The 22,243-nt window shown below is 41.7% G+C and overlaps 1 protein-coding gene across 1 annotated transcript; it reads right to left on the bottom strand.

Moving 5' to 3' along the window:
- Positions 1–12,915: 12,915 nt before the first annotated feature.
- LOC121136440 (endogenous retrovirus group K member 113 Env polyprotein-like) lies at positions 12,916–21,282 on the bottom strand. Its single transcript, XM_040736859.1, has 2 exons — positions 21,008–21,282; positions 12,916–15,988 (listed from the first exon to the last, which is right to left on the bottom strand). Exon 2 carries the CDS (start codon positions 15,985–15,987, stop codon positions 14,263–14,265), a length of 1,725 nt encoding a protein of 574 aa, XP_040592793.1. The 5' UTR covers position 15,988; positions 21,008–21,282; the 3' UTR covers positions 12,916–14,262.
- Positions 21,283–22,243: the final 961 nt, after the last annotated feature.

Raw genomic sequence — 22,243 nt, forward strand, 5'->3', positions numbered from 1 at the left:
AATTTTAGTTGACACAATAATTTCATGTATGTGACACGGTGTAACAATTTGTGTACTCAATATATGATAATCAGGTCAGAGAAACTGGTATATGTTTGTTTTTGTAAAACCCAGATCCATGTATACCAGGCTAGCCTTAAAGTCACTGTACTGCTGAAGATGACTTCATACATCTGATTCTCCTGTCTCTTCCTCCTAAGAACTGGAATTTCAGTCATAACTATATCAGGGTTATATGGTTCTGGGTATCCAGCTAGGCAATTACTGTGCTAACTGATGTACTTCCCCAGTCAGATAATAGATGTATCTTATTAACTCCAACATCACCTCTTTGTATTTGAAATATTCAAAATACACCCTCCCCCACAAGATCTGGCAACCATGATTCAATCCTTTCCTTTTTAAATATTAACATTTTAGCTTCTGATAACAGTAAGAACATATGCCTTCTGTATTTCTTTACCAACTTACTTCCCTTGATAGACATAATGTCCTCCAGTACCATTCATGTTTCTGTAAATGCCATTATTTCATTATTTTTATAACTAAAGAATATTTAACTGGATCCGTCACATTTTTATTCATTTACCCATCACAATATCTTTGCGATTATGAATGCTAATTCAGTAAGCATGAGAGTTCAGAGTGTTTCACAGAGCATTTTCATTCTTTTTGGATATATGCCCAGTAATGGGACCACTGGGCCATATGGTGGTTTACTTTCAGTTTTAGGAACTACATTGTGTTTTCCACAGTCTGTGTGAACTTGAGAATTTGCCTTTCTTTGCATCCTTGTTTCCACTTTATCCCCTTTCTACCCATCCCTGTCCTTGTCCCTCTTCTCCGTCTCCCCCATCTCTATCATTTGATATCCTGTTGTGCTTTTGTTCATCTCCCTGAAGATTTATGATGCTGGGCATTTTCCTTATGCTTTTTGGCAGTTCCATTTTTTATTTGGGTTATGTGTTGGCATGGTTGTTTCAAAAACTGACTTGAGTCCCTTATACATTCTAAAACTTAGTCCATTATACAACAAATGATTTACCATCCTACCTCCAGTTCTGTGGCTGTCATTTTATGATGTTGTTGTTGTCTTTTTTTTTTCTTTGTTGTATCAAAACATGCTTAGCTCAGTAAAGACTCAACATTCACTTTTGCCTTGGTTACTTATGCTTTCTGGGTAATTAAAAGAAACTGTTCAGACCAGTGTCCAAATATTTTCCTTATGTTGTCTTCGGGGGTTTTTCCTGTCTGACATTTAAGTCTTGATCCATTTTCCATTAACTTTTATGCACAGTACAAAATAGGTGTCCAGGTTCTTACCTTTGCATATAGATTTCCAGTTTTCTCAGATCCTTTCATAAAAGGATAGTATTTTCTCCAGGGTGTGATTTTACTACTTTTATTGACATCAGCTGGTTTTAAAAACATGATTTACACTCTGGGTTCTCTTTTCAACTGGTTTATGAGTCAAGTTTTAAGTGACTGGGGTTTTTTTTAGCTTTTTAGATCAGCCTGGCCTTGAACTCACAGAGATCTGCCTTCCAAGGGCTAGGATTACAGGCCTGCACCACAACAGGCTGTCTTTAGTTGTTGTTTTGATTCATGTCACTCTCTAGTATGTTTTGAAAACAGATATTGTCATACCTACAGCTTTGTTCAGAATACTTTAGCTCTTTGGGAATCTTTTGTGGTGCAAACAATTTTCTTTCTGTGAAAAGTATTGATATTTTGGCACAGTCCATTAAATACCCAGATAAGTTGGGGTAGTGTGTGTTAGATTATTTAAAGAGCAGTTGTGGAGAGAGGGAGCATGGAAATAAAGAGATGCTTTATTTGGTTTGACCTTAGGTGGGACAGTGTGTACTCATGGGCAGGGTGCACTTTTGTCACCCATATGGGCAAATGGTTGAAATGTCTACAGAGGAAGATGGGAGGTGGCTCCTTATAGAGGTGGGAATGACATCCATAATCCGCAAGGACACTGAAATCAGAATGCCGAGAGGCTGTAAAAATGCAAGGCAGGAGTGTTATAACTGTTTTTTTGTTGTTGTTGTTGTTGGATGGTCCTTTAGCTTGGGGGTGGAGAGGTGTCTTAACTTGATCGACTAAAATGGATCAGACAGTCCATCCTACATTCCTGAAGGGACTTGGAAAACAATTATTAGGTGATTGTAAGCAGGTGGTCTGTTTACAGAGTAAAACTGAGATATTTTTCTGGAAAGGTCGAAGGATAGGCAGGAACAGAGCGGGATGCTGAGAGGAAGTGGGCATAGAGTTGACTCAGGGTGAAAGTGACCAGTCCCATTGCCAGGACAGCTGCACCAGAAAGAATTAGCAGAAGTGGCAGGGAACAAGAGAGCAAAGGAGGGCACAGGAGAAAATTCAAGAACTAAAGTGAAGAATTGTGTCTGACCAAGGGTAAAAAGGTGGAAGGTCCCTTTCAGGTAGAGTTTCCCCAGAACATCTAAAAGGTCTTTTGGCAGATACGTCAGGAACAAATGGAGCTATTGTAGGGTGAGAGCTATTGGGAGAGTTTGCATGGAATATTTTGTTTGGGTATAGGGAGAAGTTCAGCAAATAAAGACTTTAAAAGACAGGTTAAACTCAAATGGCTAAAAGGCATTTAAGGAATTGCTCACCATCCTTAGCCATCAGGGAAATGCAAATCAAAACAATTATGAGATACCATCTTACACCTATCCGAATGACTAAGATTAAAAACACTGATGACAGCTTATGCTGGAGAAGATATAGAGTAAGGGGAACACTCCTCCATTGCTGGTGGGAGTACAAACTTGTACAACCACTTTGGAAATCAGCATGGCAGTTTCTCAGACAATTGGGAATCAATCTACCTCAAGATCCAGCAGTAACACTTGAGCATATACCCAAAAGATGCACACTCAAACCACAAGGACACTTGCTCAACACAACAAATTATTCATAGTAGAATTATTTGTAATAACCAGAACCTGGAGAAAAACCTGATGCACTCGAAAAATGGATAAATAAAATATGACACATTTACACAATGGAGCATTAAAAACCAACAACATCTTGAAATTTGCAGGCAAATGGATGGCCCTAGGAAAAAAACATCCTGAGTGAGGTAACCCAGACCCAGGAAGACAAATATGGTATGTACTCATTCACAAGTGGATATTTGCCATAAAGTAAAGGATAACCAAGTCACAGTCCCCAAACCCAGAGAAGCAAGGAAACAAAGAAGATCCTACATGGATCAACCTAGGAAGGGGAAATAGACAAGAGCTCCTGAGCAAGCTGGGCGTGGGGAGGAGAACATGAGTGAATGGGATGGTCAGGTTGGGGGAAGGACAGAGAGGGAGAGGAAAGAATTATCTTGATAGAGTGAGCCATTCTGGGGCTATCGAGAAACCTGGCACTAGGGAAATTCCCAGGAATCCACAAGGATGACCCCAGATAAAATTCTAAGCATTAGTGGAGAGGATCCCTGAATTGGCCTTCCCCTGTAAACAGATTGAAGACTACCATAATTGTCATCGTAGAACCTTCCTCCAGTAACTGATGGAGGCAGATGCAGAGATCCACAGCTAAGCACTTGGCCCAGCTCCTGGCGTCCAGCATAAGAGAGGGAGGAGAGATAATATCAACAAAAGGGTCAAGGGCAAGATGGGGAAACCCACAGAAACAGCTAGCCTGAGCTAGTGGGAGCTCACTGACTGCAGACTGACAGCTGGGGAACCTGCATACGTCCAAACTAGCCCCTCCCCAATGCAGGTGACAGTGGATGACTCGAGCAGTTTGTGGGGCCACTGGCAGTGGGGCCAGGATCTATCTCTAGTGCATGAACTAGCGTTTTGAATCCCATTTCCTATGGAGAGATACCTTACTCAGCCTAGACACATGGGAGGCCTCACCCTCTCTGAGGAGCAGGTGGGGGACGGGGAGGGAAGGGGGAGAGTAGAAGGAAGGGAGGGAGAGGGAACTGGGATTGGTATGTAATTAACGAAAAAAATGACAGGTTAAGAACTTAAATATAAGGACAATAAGGAGGAGAGGAGTGATCCCGGGGAGGAGCCAGAGTGACGGTAGGGAGTGGAACCAGAAGCCCATACAGCAGAGACTTGTTGTCGAATTTTTACTGGTCCCTGTTGCAAGGACCTAGGTTCCATTTTAAATCAGTTAGGATTTGCTGGCATGGAAGTAGCATTGTCCACAGAGGAGGGCACAAATGCCTCCCTTACAGTAGTGAGATGTAGTCTTTTTTAATTTTGGAGTACTGCAGCAGTCAAGGAATTTTGTGTGTTTTGACATCCTAAAGGATGCTAAACTGATCTGAGTTAGTGAAATGGAGAGGTTAATTGATACAAGCAAGGTTCACGCCTGCTTTTTTTAGTTCTACATCCCAAAAAACAATGTCCACAGTGGCAGGAAGAAAGATGAGTTGGATGTCCCATAGTCCACGTTCAGAGGAGACTCAAACTGCTTTTCAGAGTCTGGGGGTGTTGATCTCTTGGTCACTACTTAGACATCTAATAAATGAGGGGAACAGTAGTTCCAGTGCATCAGAAGACGGGTCCATCAAAGCAGCCATGTTAAAAATTAACAGTCCAGTCGGCAAAAATCCAGAACATAATTCAGAGGTAATAACTGTACAACTTTGTGGGGAACATTAAGAGACAAAGTTACATGTGGAAACTTTTACATCAAGATTAGCATGAATCAATATAAGGTTAAGTATAAAGTTAAGGTTAAATGTAATGGTACAGGTGGCTGGACCATGACCAGAGTTCTGTAGAAGGATACGGTAACTGCAATTAGCTGTGTTATTACATCAGACTCTTACATAAGGAGTGAGCACCTGGAAACTTTGTAAAAGAAGTCAGTTAAAGTCAGCATCTAAGAAATGAATCTGAACCAAAAGTGTCTAACTGATATTCCTTGTTTCCACATGTGATAAATTAGTATGTTTGCTTCAACTGTTAGCAGTACAAGTGATCATTAATAAACAAAAAACGGTAGCTCAGGTAAGCCACAATTTTTGATTAGAAACAATTTGATAAGGTTAAATTTTAAAAATTGGGACTTTTACCTTAAATGAGCATAGCTTGTCTAGGTCTAGTGAATATATTGTCAGGCTACTTAAAGTGACAACTTAATTCTAACAAAAATTATTTTTTTCATTATTACATGGGAGTTTGCATGTCTTATTTATTATAGACATAATAAATATAATATAATGTAACATATGTAATATAAATATAATGATACATTGACATTATATAATGACTATTTTCAATTTAACCTGGAATGATCTCCATATTTTTACCTGTCTTTCTCTGCTAGTTCATAGGCTTTACTTTTAAGCTGCTTCTGATTTGTCTCCTACTTGGTTTTTTTTCTATTATTATTTATTTTTAAGTTTAAATTTAGATTAGAAACAAGGTTGCTTCACAAGTCAGTTCCAGGTCCCTCTCCCTTTCCCTCCCCTCCTCAGTGCCCTCCCCCAACCCCCATTATCCCCTCATTTCCCCAGGGAGGGTGGAGGCCCTCCTTGGGGGTGTCCATAGTGTGTCATTTCATCCAGGGCAGGGCCTAGACCCTCCCCCAAGAGTTCAGGGTGAGAGTGCATCTCACATTGTTGGATGGGAGTCCAAAGTCCGTGTGTATACTCGGGATGAGTACTGATCTACTGCCCAAGGCTCAATAAATTACCTAGGCCTCCTCACTGACACCCACATTCAGGGGGTCTTGATCAGTCCCATGCTGGATTCCCAGGCTGATGCCTGGGATTCAAAAGTTAACCTTAGTCAGGTCAGCTGTTTCTGGGGGTTAAACCAGCCCAGTCTTAATGCCTTTGGTCATCAGTCCTCCCTCTCTGTTACTGGCTTACTTGAGTTCAGCTCAGTGCTTAGCCATGGTAGTCTGCCTCTTCTTCCATATGCCACTAAATGAAGTTTCTGTTTCTCAGACTCTCTGGCCATGGGATTGTAGGCTGGCACTCCCCAGATCTATGTCTAAAATCCATATGTGAGAGAGTACATGCCATGTTTCTCTTTTTGTGACTGGGTTACCTCACTCAGGATGGTTTCTTGTAGTGCCATCCATTTGCCTGAAAATTTCAGGATTCCATTGTTTTTTTCTGCTGAATAGTACTCCATTGTGTAAATGTACCACATTTTCTCTATCCACTCTTCGGTTTAGGGGCATCTAGGTTGCTTCCAACTTCTGGCTATTACAAATAATGCTGCTATGAACATAGTGGAACAGACATCCTTGTTGTATGAATGGGCATCTTTTGGATATATGCCTAAGAGTGGAGTTGCTGGGTCTTGTGGTAGGTTTATTCCCATTTTCCTGAGGAATCTCCATACTGATTTCCAAAGTGGCTGAACCAGTTGGCACTCCCACCAGCAATGGAGTAGTGTTCCCCTTTCACCACATCCTCTCCAGCATTTTAATTTTCAGTGTAAAACTATACTCAGAGACCATGACCATCTTTCTTTCTCAACAGGCACTTCTCCAGAACATCTTAGAATATCCCAAGCTACTGTCTAAGTCAATGACTGTCCTGTTTAGAGTAAATGATTCATTCTGCAAAGTCTATACTGAACAACCAGAGTGGTTTTTTTCTAAAATTAACTTTATTAACACACCTACTCAGCCAAGAGACGAAAGATGAAAGGAGTCATGTCCAATGTGTAATAAATAACTTATATTATAGACTGAATTAACAAAGAAGGCTAAAGCCAACTCTATTCCTTTTGTCAACAGACAAAATTCTAGGTCACCACATACTTTTAGCACTAAGCATAACTCTTGACATCATTCTATTAAAAAAATAGATTGATTATTTAGGGGCATACTTTGTAAAGGATGACAACCAAATTAAGTGAGCTTTTGAATTTCTTAGAAAACGTTCACAAGTACCACTGCCAAAGTCCTTCTCTTCCTTGTAGGCTTTAGGTTAAGAGCACGGACACTGGTCCTGCAGTTCTCTATGTGGTAAAGACTAGGTTACATGCTAATGGCACCACAGGTGAGCCCCAATTGGAGAGGATCTTCTTCATCTGTCATTTCCTCCTAGAGAATCTGAGGGCATGCAATGTCACTTAATAAATCATTTGGACTCTACAGACATAAAAGCAACTCTCAAATGCACCACTTGGAGGTACGAAACAATTTTCCAAAGCTTTGAATTTGATGACATAGTATCTGGCGTCATCCTTTAATGAAGGAATGTGGGTGACTTGGATGTGGATCCTGGAATTAGCCTGTGCTAAGAAGAATTGAATGCCATGGGAAAGGTTATGACCAATTGAAAGTAGGGTCCAGGTACCATAACAGTCAGAGACACTGAGGGCAAAGTAATGTTGTTTGCCTGTCTGTTGTTTGAGGCATTTAGGGCATAGGTGTAGACTCTGAGATCTTCAGTTGACTAAGACACTCCATCCCCATGTCACGTGAGACATGAGAAGTAATTCATCTTTGCATAAGGATGAGGTTTTATTCTGGTTTGGTCTAGCTGCAGCTAGTCAGACCTACCAGACCTTACGTAGCCAGAGGTGACCAGGTCTATAAAGCTGGTGTCAGAAGCAGTAGACCTCTGGCAGGTCTTATTTTCCATGCCTCCCTTATGATAAGGGACTTGTGGAACTTCATCTGATGGGATAGTGCTCCATCAAAAGGAACTTGTGCTCCATCAGACTGAACTGCTTGTGCCTGGGGGTTTCCTGCGTTGTAGATGCACTGTAAATCCAATCCATTTTACTCAAGCATTCAATCTTTTATAACCAATTTTTATAAACCCGATTTTGAATATTATTTTATATTAAATAGACTTTAAGTTTACTTTAAACTTGTTTTCCTTTACTTGCTTCAGGCTTAATTTTTTCTCACTATATGTTTTTGTTTAAATTAGAAACATGCATGCTTCACATGTCAATCCCAACTACTCCCCCACCCCTCCTCCCTTGTCCCTCCACCAGTCACTCCCCAGCCCCCAGCCCAATCCCCACATCATTCCCCAGGGAGAATGAGGCCCTCCTTGGGGGGATCTCCAGAGTCTGTCATTTTATCCAGGGCAGGACCTAGGCCCTTCCCAATGTGTATAGGCTGAGAAAGCAACCCCCCGGCCCCTCGCATGTGTTATGAGCTCCCAAAAATAATTTGTACGCCATGGTGAACACTGATCTACTACCCAAGGCCCCAGAGATTTCTGAGGCCTCCTCACTGACACCCACATTCATGGAGTCTGGATCAGTCCCCTGTTGGCCTCTCAGCCATCAGTCTGGGGTTCAAGAGCTCCCCCTTGTCCAGTCAGCTGTCTTTGTGGGTTTCACCAGCATGGTCTTGACCCCTTTGCTCATCACTCCTCCATCTTTGTCACTGGGTTCCAGGAGTTCCGTTCAGTGTCTAGCTGTGGGTATCTGTCTCTGCTTCCATCAGTCACTGGATAGATATTCTAGGATAGCATATAAGGCAATCATCAACCTTATCATCAGGGAAGAGCTATTAATGTAGTCTCTCTGCTATTGCTTGGTTTGGCTTCAGGCTTAATTTTGACAACACACACAAAGTGCTGTATGATGAAGTGATGGAAGACCACATAATAGAAAATAATAATTGGTTCCTCCTTTTAAGCTCATCTCTGTGAATGAATTACATCTGTTCTTAGCATGACTGACCACTAACGTGTATATCTTAAATATCTTTTTAACAGTTTAATAAGTTAGTAGCTCTTTTACAGAATTGGGATTTATAATTTTATTCCTGTTAAACTTGAGCCTTAAAAACTATAATTCTCAAATATTAAGATTCTTTAGTACCAAAATAAAGCTCAAAACCATAAATATAGTCAACGGAGAGATTTGGAACCTTATTTTCCTGATCCTGTCATGGCATACCTTTATAAAATGCCATTTTGTTTTTTAATATGAATCAGTTTTAAAAGCCTGATGTTGTCTCCTTAGGCTAAAAAAAAGGAAATTCAATGATAGAAAGAAGGGTACCACAGGATCACACTTAAAATTTATGGCCACAATGTAGCAAAGACACACTCTCTTTAATTTTAGTAAAGATAGTGGCTGAGTCACAGGACTACCAAGATAGACACATGGTTGTTATTTACTTCAAGGTGAGTCTATGTCACTAGCCAAGGACTTTTTGCTTCTATTTCCCTTACTTCTGCTCTAATTTTGGGTTTGGTTTATATTTGAAATCAAAGCATTTGTGAGGACTGCTTGCTTTATTTAAATTGTACACAGCTTATTACTTGATTGTATGTGTAGTTGTTGTTTATTAGTTTGTATGTAAATACTCATTACAGGCATTGCCTCTTACAGTTGCCTTGAATAGTATTACATAGGTCTAGTGTTTTGTTGCATCATTGAAATATTTTTGCTCAAGAAAATGTTTTACTTCTATTTTAAGTTTTTCATTAACTCACTGATCATTCATAACATTGTGTTTTAAAAATTTACCACATTTGCCCAATTTCTAAAATTTCTCCTGTTGAATTCTGGGTCTTATTTTTCCATTGTTAGAGAAGGTACATGCTAAGATATTAACAACGGAATCTTGAAATTTGCAGGCAAATGGATGGTACCAGAAGAAATCATCCTGCGTGAGGTAACCCAGGCACAAAAAGACAAACATGGTATGTAATCACTCATATATGGATTTTAGACACGGAGCATGGTGGTGCCAGCCTACAATCCACATCTCCAGAGAGTCTGGGAAACAGGGAGGACCCTAAAAGAGATATGAATGGTACCCCTGAGAAGTGAAATGGGACAGGATCTCCAAGTGAACTGGGAGCGTGGGGGGAGGGGAGAGAGAGCTGAGGAAAAGTGAGGGGGAGAAGAGCAAGGGAGCAGAGGACATGGGGGAGCAGGAAGGTTGAGTCTGGGGAAGAATAGAGGTGAGCAGGATGAGAGATACCACAATAGAGGGAGTCATTATAGGCTTGAGGAGAGATCTGGCACTAGGGAGATTTCCAGAGATCTACAAGGGTGACACCAACTGGCAATCTAAGCAATAGTGGAGAAGCTGACTTGAATGCCCTTCACGATAATGAGATTGACAACTACCTTGTATGCCATCCTAGAGCCTTCATCCAGTGGCTGATGAAAGCAGAGGCAGAACCCCACAGATAAACACTGAACTGAACTCCTGGAACCCAGCTGTAGAGAGGGAGGAGTGATGAGCAACAGGGTCAAGACTGGGCTTGTGAAACTCACAGAGACAGCTGACATGAACAAGGGGCTGCTCATAGACCCCAGACTGATGGCTGAGAGGCCAGCTTGGGACTAATTCAGATTCCCTAAATTTTGGTGTCAGTGAGGAGCCCTCAGCAATCTATGGGGCCTCAGGTAGTAGATCAGTATTTATCCCTGGCATATGGATGAACTTTGGGAGCCCATTCCACATGGAGGGATGCTTTCAGCCTGGACACATGGGGGAGGACCTGTGCCCTGCCTGGGATGATATGCCAGACTTTGGAGATCCTCTGTGGAGGGCCTCACCCTCCCTAGGGAGTGGAGTGGGGATTGGGTGGGGAGTTAAGGGGGTTGGTGGGGTCAGGGGAGGAGGGGAGGCAAAGGGAACTGGGATTGACATGTGAAGCAAGCTGGTTTCTAATTTAAATAAATTTAAAAAACACAGAAGAAAGTTTTTGGATTAATTTTGAGGCCTAATACATAGCCTACTGTGTTTATTATCTTATGCATTGCTAGGAGGGGCATCTTTTGAGTCACAGCTCACAGGTTCAGGTCCATCCTGGTGAGGGAGTCTGAGGCTCCTGTTCACATCGCTGCACATGCAGTCAGGAAGCCGAGAGATGGATACTAGCGTTCAGCTCAGTTTCTTCTTTTTATTCATCTGGGACCCCAGCCAACGGGATGGTGCTGCCCTTTTTCGGGCTGGATCTTCCTCCCTCAGTTAATTTAAGGCAACACTCTCACCAACACTCTTAGTGGTTTTCCCCCTGGAGTCTCTAAATGCAATTCAGTTGATCATCACTATCAGCCATCACCCTGCTTCTAGAGAACGTGTCCACATGTTAGAGAAACACGCATTCTGTTGCTACTGTTTAAGTTATTCTAGAAATTTTCATTAGGGCCACTTGGTCCCAACACTGCCTAACTCCGACGAGTTTCTGGGTTTCTGGGTTTGTTTTGTCTCCTTTGCTTTGGAGGAGCTGAAATTTGCCCATTGCTAAAAGTGGGATGTTGGGTGCCCAAAGGTCCTTGTACCCACAGATCGCTAGGGAAACCAGGAATGTTAATCATGCAGGGGTGTCCCCTCAAAGGAGGAAACAGTTGTTTTCTACTCAGAAGTCTGGGAGCTGATGTTGTTAGTGACCTGGTAATCATTGCTTTCTGTGGAGACAGATAGACCTCACTCAAATCTCCCATAAGGTTTATCCCAGCCTCCTGGCCCTAGATCTTTGTTTCTCAGTCAATAGAACCCAACCGTAGGGGAGATGCCCCATGCACTGTATAGGACAGATGACCTCTGTGCTATCTGTATGATGGAGACCACTCCAGATCCTTCCCTGGAATCCATCTTTCCTTCTTCTTTTTAAAATTTAAATTAGAAACAAGCTTGTTTTAGATGTCAATCCCAGTTCCCTCTCCCTCCCCTCTTCCCCTGCCCCCCCTACCAACCATGCATCCACGCATGGGTGAGGTCTTCCATGGGGGGATCTTCAAAGTCTGTCACATCACTAGGAGCAGGGGCTAGACCATCCCCCATGTATCATGGCTTAGAGAGTATCCTCTATGTGGAATTTGGTCCCAAAGTCCATTCGTATGCTAGGGATAAATACTGATCCACTCAGAGGCCACATAGATTGCCCAGGCCTCCTAAGTGAAACAGGGGATCTGGATTTGTCCTATACTTGTCTTTCTTGATTTAATTTTGGTAAGTGATAGATATCCAGAAAATTGTCCATTTCCTTTAAATTTTAGAATTTTGTGGAGTACAGGTTTCCAGAGTATGACCTGATGATTCTCTGGATTTTCTCAGTGTCCATTGCTAGGTCCCCTTTTCATTTCCGATTTTGTTAATTTGCATGTTCACACTCTGCTGTGTGGTAAGTTTGGATAAAGATTTGTCCTTCTTGTTGATTTTCTCAAAGAACCAACTCTTTGTTACATTGATTCTTTGTATTGTTTTCCTAGCTTCTACTTTATTGATTTCAGTCCTCAATTTGATTATTTCTTGGCATCTCCTCCTGGGTGAGTTTGCTTTTTTTTTTGTTCTAGAGCTTTCAGTTGTGCTGTTAATTCTCTAGAAGTCTGAACCTGCACCAACCAAGTCCCTGGACCCTTTTCCCTAAAGAAGCAAAGAGCAAATCAGAAGAGATATAAGAGGGGGATCTTTTAGAGACAAAATGGGGGAGATTATATAACTGTTTTGGAATAATAATCTTGACTTCAAAACTCAGTGATGAAGATGGCATTGTTACATCTGTAAACAAGCAGGTGTTGGATAGACGTTACTGCAGAAGTATTTTCTGAGTAGGGCTACAGTGGCTTTCCACAAGATTGTAACTCAGGCAGAGTCTTTCCTTGTTATTCTTTTTACCAGGCACACACTTGTAGGATTCCATCCTTTATAATACTCCAGCATTATTTATATATCTGTCTGCTACTTTTAGTTTTTTTCCCTAGGGCTCTGTTTTAATCCTCAGAATTTTTTTATAAAGGAATCTCCTACCAGTAGAGGATGTCTGTTTCCTCAGGATACAAAAAGGCTGCCCTATATCCCTTTTATGTCAAAGGCAAAAATTCAGTGGGCAATTAGGAAGGTCATAATATGCCGCGGACCGCTCTGGCGGAGAGTGTCAGACCGCGGGAGCTCAGGGTCGAAGGTATCAGGAGAGGTCAGGATACGGCGCAGGAAATGACAGACAAACACCAAGAGTTTTAGTGAACTGCTGTAATTTTACTGAAGTTTAAACTTCTCTTATATAGTGATAGAAACAAGGAACTTAACAAGGATAGAAAAAATACAATTCATGTTACAGCTGAATCATGATTTTTTAAAAATTTGAACATCTCAGCGAAAAGTTTCCAGCCCCAGATCAGACATAGCATAAGTTTATCTATTAATACAATTATTTGTGGCTCTGCGGTTGGTCATGAACTGGCTGCTCGGTGAATCATGTCTAGCATATCTTTAGAGACAAGTGTCAACTTCCTCTTTTTACATGGACAGTTTTAGCTCCCCTCTGATGTACTTAGCAATGTGTTCTTTAAAGGAATCACATCTGCGATACAAGGCTTCCCACAACTGCTTGCATAAGCAAGCATGCCAGTATCTTAAGGCTGGCATCATATTTTCTAAAATGGCTCGTCTCTCCTTTTCATCATAAATACACCATGGTCTCCTGCTTCTACGTAACCGTTCCATGAAGTTTAATGAATTCCAAAGAACTCTCTTGCCTTTATGGTTGACCCATCTGTAACCCCGCTCATCATAGCCTCCTGTATATGGTAGGGGCTCTAAATAGTTTCCTTGCTTCGGCACCCATCGTGGCGCCGTCCACCATCTCCCCTTAATCAGATACTGAGTATATCCTCCGGGAAGTGTTCTATAAGGAATTCTCTTCGTTTCACAGCATTAAGGAAATCTCCCAGAGTTTGATTACTAGTCTTATTGTATCCAGCTTCTGTATAAACAGCCTGGATAAATGGAGGTGCCTCGAGCAGTGGGTTATCCATCTCAGGGCTGGTGGCATTGCCAGCTTCCTTTTTAGAATCTGGGTTAGCCTGTGCTTGGGAAACAGATAGCAAAGTGATAGATTACGCAGAAAAGCATAAAGAGAACAGAATATATTGCTCGGCAGCGCAGGGATCTTCTGGCGGCTCTCATGGGTCGGGCTTCTCTCTAGGAGACTGCCTGGGGCTCCGCTTCGAGAAGCTCTGACCCCATCCCTTCACGCGGTTCCCCCCAGTAGAGCGGCATTCTGCTACAGTTACACAGGGGTCACCGTTGTGGGTGTAGCAGTTCCTCCTTTTTGTTTTTAAAACGGAGCTCAAAGATATCCTGTTGCACTGTTTTGAGTGTCTTGAAAAGACATGATATAAGAGGAGGAAACAGAAAAATTACTATAAGGAAAAGCAAGACAAGGATGCCAAGAAATATAAAGTATTGTAGCCAATCTAAAGGATTAAGAGCCTTTACATTAGACTGAAGGCTGGAGGCTAGTTGTTGAAGCCCCCCTAACTGTAGATGCGACTGACTCATGGCTGAGATATCCTTTTGTAATTAGTCAATATCATGGGAAATGCTACTGCTTGTCCAGACTCCCTGCAGATGTGCTTTTACTTTTTCCCAAGGTTCAGAGGTATTGTAAGGCAGAGGTGTGACACAAATAGACTTAAAATTGCCATGACAGCGAACTGAAAGCGTATTTTTAAGATTGCTCATTTCCTGACCAAGTGCAATCACCACTTCCTCCAAAGCATTTAGTTTTGATTCCAATTTCTTATCAATTAATTCCTGCTGAGTTAAAGCAAGAGAAACATTGCGATTGAGGTTATTAACAAACTGTGCAGTTTGAATTGTCTCAACCAATGCCGTGGTGGCAACAGTAAAAGTAGTTAAAATTGATATTAAAGCAGCAATGCAAAGAACAAGAGCAGCAACAAAACGTTTTGGCCTAATAAGGGCATTAAAATCCTCTAAAACTTGTAAAGCAGCATTATCATACCAAGGCTCTTCACCAAGCTCTACTGGCAACAAAACATAAGGAGGGCGCCGAACGATTATAACTGTGTCCAAATCCTTTGGTTCCGCTGAAGAAATACAATTAGTCAATTTACAGGAATGGCAAGTAACCGAATAAGAATTTCCGGGCTCTTGGGAAATATTAACAAAAGCCTGCTGCGCAAGAAGCATGGCATAGGGATAGGATAAACATGCACGCAAACCATAAGCTAAAGACTTCTTTTCACCAGGTTTCTTTTCCAAGAACATATTGGCTGCGGCCACTAACCGAAATAGGTCAGACTGCCGCCTTGTGATATTTCCTTGTTCGATGAACCAGGTAGGTTCTACTATCCCAGGTGAAAACCAACTTCTAAGAGGCTCTCCAAGGCCATCATAAGTATAATTATGAAATTTTTCCTTATTTTGTGTAATATAATTTTCATAAATCTTATTGGAGCCATTATTAGAATTAGAATAATCCCATACTAATAAATTTTCATCAGTCAAATTAACTGAAGCATACCAAGTAGCCGCATGAGGAAAAGCACATTGTAACCATGTTGGATTATTGGTTAATGCTGCATCCCAGAACTTATCCTTATCCCTGTATTTTTCAATACTCTGTACTTCAGGACTTGTTTGCCTATTTACAAAGACTTCTTTATATAAAGGATCACCCAAAGTCTGCATTTGAACCTCCCATATCCATCTTTTACCTGAGGAATCACCGAGTTGTGCCCTATCAGGAGAATCTGTAAGAAAGGTCCTATAGCGTGTAGTAAAGCAGCCATGAGGAGCCTTTCCCTGAAGAGTCAGGCAGACCGGTAACGAATCTGCTCTGCCCTCAAAATTTATAAAGGAGGATGTGCTAGGGCGGAGCTCTGAATTCTGAGCACCGCCTATTCTTAGTGAATCATTTGTTAACACTTTAATGTGTTGTGGGTCCATCCAGCCTATGGGCTGGATGATGGGAGGATCTGGAACATAAGCCCAATAGGAAACCCCCTCTGTGGGTAGAGGGGTAGCAGAGAGGAGAGAAAGAAAGGCCAAGAAATAACATGCAGGCGTCGGGGGTTTCCCCAATTCAATTAAAAGTTCTTTAGCATGTCGCGTCAGCGAGCGAAATTGAGTCCAGGTCATTGGCTTTCCCCGGTTGCCTTTCAGTTTCTTCATTTGCAGAATCAGCTGCTTCTGCTGCTTCCGTTGCCTCCGCTTCTGCTTCCTTTTCTTTCGGGGCAGGTCTGATGTGTCGGTCCGGAACCCAAATGGGGGACTCGGCATCCTGGGGAAAGATACAATCATACCCTCGTCCCGCCGTTATAAGTATATCTGGCCCTTTCCAGGTCCCGGTTAAAAGATCTTTCCATAGTACTTTGGGCAATGGGCTTTTAATAATTTCTCTATCCCAATGGGATAGGGCAGCAGAAATTCCTTGGCTATTTAAATTTAAATGATTAATGACAAATAAGGAATGTGACAAAACATGATGAGGAGTAAAATACACATTGCTCGATCTCTGCAACCTTTCTATTTGAGTTTTAAGAACCTGATGAGTCCTTTCTATAATTGCCTGTCCTTGAGGATTGTAGGGAATTCCTGTAACATGTTTAATGCCCCATTGTTGACAAAAGGAAGCAAAAGCCTTAGAGGTGTATGCAGGGACGTTGTCCGTTTTAACTTGTGAAGGAAATCCCATTATATGAAAACATTGAGACAAATGTTGCACAACATCTTTAACTGCTTCCCCAGTTCTAGCTGAGGCATGAGTAAAGTGAGAAAAGGTATCTACAGTTACATGAAGAAAGGACAATTTTCCAAAAGAGGTTACATGAGTTACATCCATCTGCCATATTACATTTGGCTTAAGTCCCCGGGGGTTTACCCCCATTTTTGGTACTGAATGGGGTGCAGGACATTGGCCACAAGATTTCACTATTTGTCTGGCCTGTTCTCTACTTAAATGAAACATTTTTCTAAGTGCGTTAGCATTCTGATGATGAAGAGCATGACTCTCTTGTGCTTCAGTAATGTTCCAGACATGAGGTGTTAAGGTCATAGTCAATAAATCTGCTATATGATTCCCATGTGACAAGGGACCAGGCAGCTTAGTATGTCCTCTTATATGTCCCACAAATATTTTATGCATTCTTTTTTGGAGAAGTTCTTGCAGATTTTGCAATAAAATTAGGATAGGGGATTTCCCGGACAAGGTGGCAGTCTCTATAGCAGGAAAGAGATTAACCACATATTTGGAATCTGAGTATAAATTAAAAGGTTGGGAAATCTTAGTCAGGGCCAAGAGGACCGCTCTAATTTCTGCTTGCTGGGCAGATCCGCGTGCCCTTCTTGAACCCAATAACCATAGTCTGGGGCATAGACCGCAGCCCTTCCTGTGGAGGAACCATCTGTAAAAACATTTGAGGCCGTAATCAGAGGCTCATGAGAAAAACAAGTGGGGAAAATAAATTCCACATTCTTAGAAAATTCCACTGAGATGGATGTCTTGGATAATGATATCTAATATGTCCAATATATCCTATGAAGAGCCAGGACCCAGTCCTCATTATTTTGCATCAATTGATCTACCTGATTCTTATTATAGGGAGTAATGATTTCCATGAGGTTCGTGACCCAAACAATTCTTTAGATCTATTTCTACCTTTTATAATCAATAAAGAACACATATATGGATAATCTGCTACCATTTTTGATTGAGTATGTGGTAAATGTAGCCATTCTAATATCCCATCTTGCCATAAGCAAGCGGTGGGTGTATAACTAGTGGAAAAATCAATAATTTCCAGATTTTATTATAATCTAGCTGTTTAACTCTTGCATTAGACAAGGCCTGTTCAACAATTTGTAAAGCTGCAAGAGCTTCAGGAGTTAATGTTCGTATTGATTTTGGATTGGAATCCCCATGCAAAATAGAATATAATGGACTTAAGGTTCCTGTGGTTATTTTTAAATAAGGGCGTAGCCAATTAATGTCCCCTAATAATTTTTGAAAATCATTTAGCGTCTTTAATTTGTCCCTTCTTATGAAAACCTTTTGTGAGGTTATGTAATTCTCATGAATCTTCTGTCCCAAATAATTCAGTGGTTTATTCCTTCTGAACTTTATCAGGAGCGATTATAAGCCCATTAGCTAGTTAATGCCTGAATCATGTCTTTTAACAATGACTCCAATAGCTCTCCTTTAGGATGAGCTAACAAAATATCATCCATATAATGTATAATATATGCCTCCTTATATACTTTTCTAACTGTTTCTAAGGCTCTTCCTACAAATTTTTGACATAAGGTAGGAGAATTTTTCATTCCTTGAGTCAATGTCACCCATTGATATCTTTTAAAAGGCCTTTTAAAATTTACTGATGGCACACTAAAAGCAAAGTATTCACTATCTTCTGGGTGCAACTTTATAGTGAAGAAACAATCTTGTAGATCTATCACATAAGTAGGCCAGCCATTAGGTACTGCAACTGGAGATGGCAATCCTGGTTGCAGTGCTCCCATATCCTTCATAACAGCATTTACTGCTCTAAGGTCCTGCAATAGCCTCCATTTCCCTGATTTCTTTTTTATAACAAACACTGGTGTGTTCCAAGGGCTATTGGACTCCACTAGGTGCCCTTTTTCTAATTGATCCTGAACTAGCTGCTCAAGAGCTTGCACTTTTTCTTCTGTTAGGGGCCACTGACTTACCCATAGGGGGTCTTGAGTCAGCCATTGTATTTTATCTGCACAAAGATATTCTTCAGCGGCCCCTATGAAAAATGCTGGTACCTTAATTCCTCTGCAGATACCAATTTTAGATCCATAGAATCTAATAAATCTCTTCCCCGTAACGTAAATGGGAGTGAGGGCAAAACATAGGGCTGAATTATCCCCTTCTTTCCTTCATGAGTCCATTTCAATTGTCTAGTGCTTTGCATTACACCAGAAGCAGATCCTAATCCTAAAAGTGATGAACCTGTTTTCTTGATTGGCCAAGCATTTGGCCAGTCCGAGGCGCAGATACAAGTTCTGTCTGCCCCTGTATCCATAAGACCCCTGAAGGCTTTCCCTTCTATAGTAATCGTCTTAAAGGGTCTTTGACTAAGGTCTTGAATCATGAATGCTCCCTCACTGGAACCAAACTGTCCTTGTCCTCTCCCTTCCTGGAGGACCAGATTTGGAAAATGAATATAAGGTATCAATAATAACTGAGCTATTCTCTGTCCTTTATGCAACTGAATGGTTTCAGACAATGGTTTCACCATCACCTTGATGGTATTCTCTGTATCAGAGTCTATTACTCCAGGAATTACTTCAAAGTTTTTCTTGATGTTAGAACTTCTACCCAGTATTAATCCTGTCGTTTGAGGCAGTAGAGTCCCTTTAGTATGGGTATTTATTATAGAAACTACATCCCATCTGGACAGAATTATATCTTCATTACAGATGAGGTCCAGCCCTGCACTTCATGGAGTAGCTCTAGGCAAATCATGTATTGTAAATTCTGGAGCATCAGGGTTAAGAGAGCTTTCTTTAAATTCCTCTTCTCCCTTTGCTGTGGGGCTAGGAGATCGCCCCTCTACCAGTTTTTTGTCTCTTTTTCTTCTTCTTCCTCGCTAAGAGGGGTTCCATCTTTCCGGAACTTAGATTTGCACTCATTTTTCCAATGTTTTCCTTTCCTACATCTAGGACACAAACATGGGGTTCCTTTTTGTCCTTTATGCCTATCATTCTTTGGACAATTTTTCTGCATATGCCCTTCCATTCCACAGGAAAAGCAAGTAAGTGGGGAGGAAGGTCTTTTACCCCCTCCATATGTCTGTTTCACATATGAGCTGAACTTTTGTCCTTTCATGGCTGCAGCATAGGCCATTCCTTGCACTACTGCTGGTCAGGCATCCTGACATGCTTTTATATAATCTTGCAGGTTACCAGTTTTTCTGATTGGTCTAATTAAATCCTGACATAGAGCATTGGCATTTTCCCAAGCTAATTGTTTGAGGAGGATATCAGTGCCCTCAGAAGGAGGCATCATTCTATTAATAGCCTCTTCTAACCGGGCTATAAACTCCTGATAGGTTTCTTCTGTTCCCTTCTTTATATTAGCCAATGCTGCTCCCTTGGTTCCTGAAGGAGGAATCCGCCTCCATGCTTGAACAGCGTTAGTAGTTATTATTTGCAAAATATCTCGAGGTATTTTAGTCTGAGACTGAGGGGTGGCATATTCTCCTGTGCCCATAAACATAGCCATTGTGGGCTTGGGGCCTCGTTTTTTGATGGAATCTACAATGGTCTCTTTGCATATGTCCTCATATTCAGTTCTCCAGAGAATATAATCTCCAGGAGAGAGTGTGGCCTTTGCAGTCTGTAGCCAGTCATAGGGAGTTAGCCAAGAACTGGCCACCATTTCTACAATCTGCAAGGTAAAAGGTGCAGATGGTCCAGACATTTTTACAGCCTGTTGGAGCTCTTTAAGAGTTTTAAGGGGCAAAGGTTCCCACATAGGTTCCTCATCCCAAACTTCTGTGACCGGGAATATACCAAAGGTAGTATCTCCGGTTCTCCTTGCTTCAGCCATAGCCCCTTGAAATCCCATAGGGACCAAGGGAGGATATTTTCGAGGCTTTGGGACTGGTCTTTTCTCTTTTACCATTGTAATATAGGAGGGAGGAGGGTCAGTATGATCTCTAAAATCATCTTCCCAATCCTTCTTTGCCATCTCATCATCTAAATAGACATCATCATCATCATTCTCAGGAGACGATTCTTTACGTCTGCAGTGTCTTCCCGTTTGTAATGGTTTTAACTCTTCCGGGGTACCTTCCTCGAAAGCCACCTCAGCATATACCGGTTCCTCAGTCTCAGAAGCTGTTTCTCGACAAAGGCCCTGAAAAGGGGTGCCTTCAGTCAATATTTCTCTAATATGCAAAAATAAAGGGAAGGCTTGAGGAGGCAGGGTCTTTTCTCCATTTTCCTGTACATATTTTCGCATTTCTCGACCAAGTTTTTTCCATTCTCCTAAGGTCAAGGATCCCTCATTCAAGAACCAAGGGCTTATCTTTTGAATAAACATAGCAAAGTGCTCTAAATCTTTCTTAGAAGTATGAAGTCCTGAATTGAGCAACATTCTATGTAACATGGTTACCAGCATGCTCTCATTTTTAGTCAGCGTATGCCCCATGATTATTTCCTGTTTTTCAAGATTACTCACGCTTAACCGGTCAGCCTTTACCGGCGGGACTGCAGCTCCCTGGTGAGATCCGTTCCTTGACCACTAAAAAGGAAAGAAAAGAAAGATTACCTGTCCTTCAGGTCCCTGTTCGGGCGCCAGCTGCCGCGGACCGCTCTGGCGGAGAGTGTCAGACCGCGGGAGGTCAGGGTCGAAGGTATCAGGAGAGGTCAGGATACGGCGCAGGAAATGACAGACAGACACCAAGAGTTTTAGTGAACTGCTGTAATTTTACTGAAGTTTAAACTTCTCTTATATAGTGATAGAAACAAGGAACTTAACAAGGATAGAAAAAATACAATTCATGTTACAGCTGAATCATGATTTTTTAAAATTTGAACATCTCAGCGAAAAGTTTCCAGCCCCAGATCAGACATAGCATAAGTTTATCTATTAATACAATTATTTGTGGCTCTGTGGTTGGTCATGAACTGGCTGCTCGGTGAATCATGTCTAGCATATCTTTAGAGACAAGTGTCAACTTCCTCTTTTTACATGGACAGTTTTAGCTCCCCTCTGATGTACTTAGCAATGTGTTCTTTAAAGGAATCACATCTGCGATACAAGGCTTCCCACAACTGCTTGCATAAGCAAGCATGCCAGTATCTTAAGGCTGGCATCATATTTTCTAAAATGGCTCGTCTCTCCTTTTCATCATAAATACACCATGGTCTCCTGCTTCTACGTAACCGTTCCATGAAGTTTAATGAATTCCAAAGAACTCTCTTGCCTTTATGGTGGACCCATCTGTAACCCCGCTCATCATAGCCTCCTGTATATGGTAGGGGCTCTAAATAGTTTCCTTGCTTCGGCACCCATCGTGGCGCCGTCCACCATCTCCCCTTAATCAGATACTGAGTATATCCTCCGGGAAGTGTTCTATAAGGAATTCTCTTCGTTTCACAGCATTAAGGAAATCTCCCAGAGTTTGATTACTAGTCTTATTGTATCCAGCTTCTGTATAAACAGCCTGGATAAATGGAGGTGCCTCGAGCAGTGGGTTATCCATCTCAGGGCTGGTGGCATTGCCAGCTTCCTTTTTAGAATCTGGGTTAGCCTGTGCTTGGGAAACAGATAGTAAAGTGATTAAATAGATTACGCAGAAAAGCATAAAGAGAACAGAACATATTGCTCGGCAGCGCAGGGATCTTCTGGCGGCTCTCATGGGTCGGGCTTCTCTCTAGGAGACTGCCTGGGGCTCCGCTTCGAGAAGCTCTGACCCCATCCCTTCACGCGGTTCCCCCCAGTAGAGCGGCATTCTGCTACAGTTACACAGGGGTCACCGCTGTGGGTGTAGCAATAATATCT

The sequence above is a fragment of the Mesocricetus auratus genome, unplaced genomic scaffold (assembly GCF_017639785.1).
Source record: "Mesocricetus auratus isolate SY011 unplaced genomic scaffold, BCM_Maur_2.0 Super-Scaffold_100125, whole genome shotgun sequence".
Classification (NCBI taxonomy): Eukaryota; Metazoa; Chordata; class Mammalia; order Rodentia; family Cricetidae; genus Mesocricetus; species Mesocricetus auratus.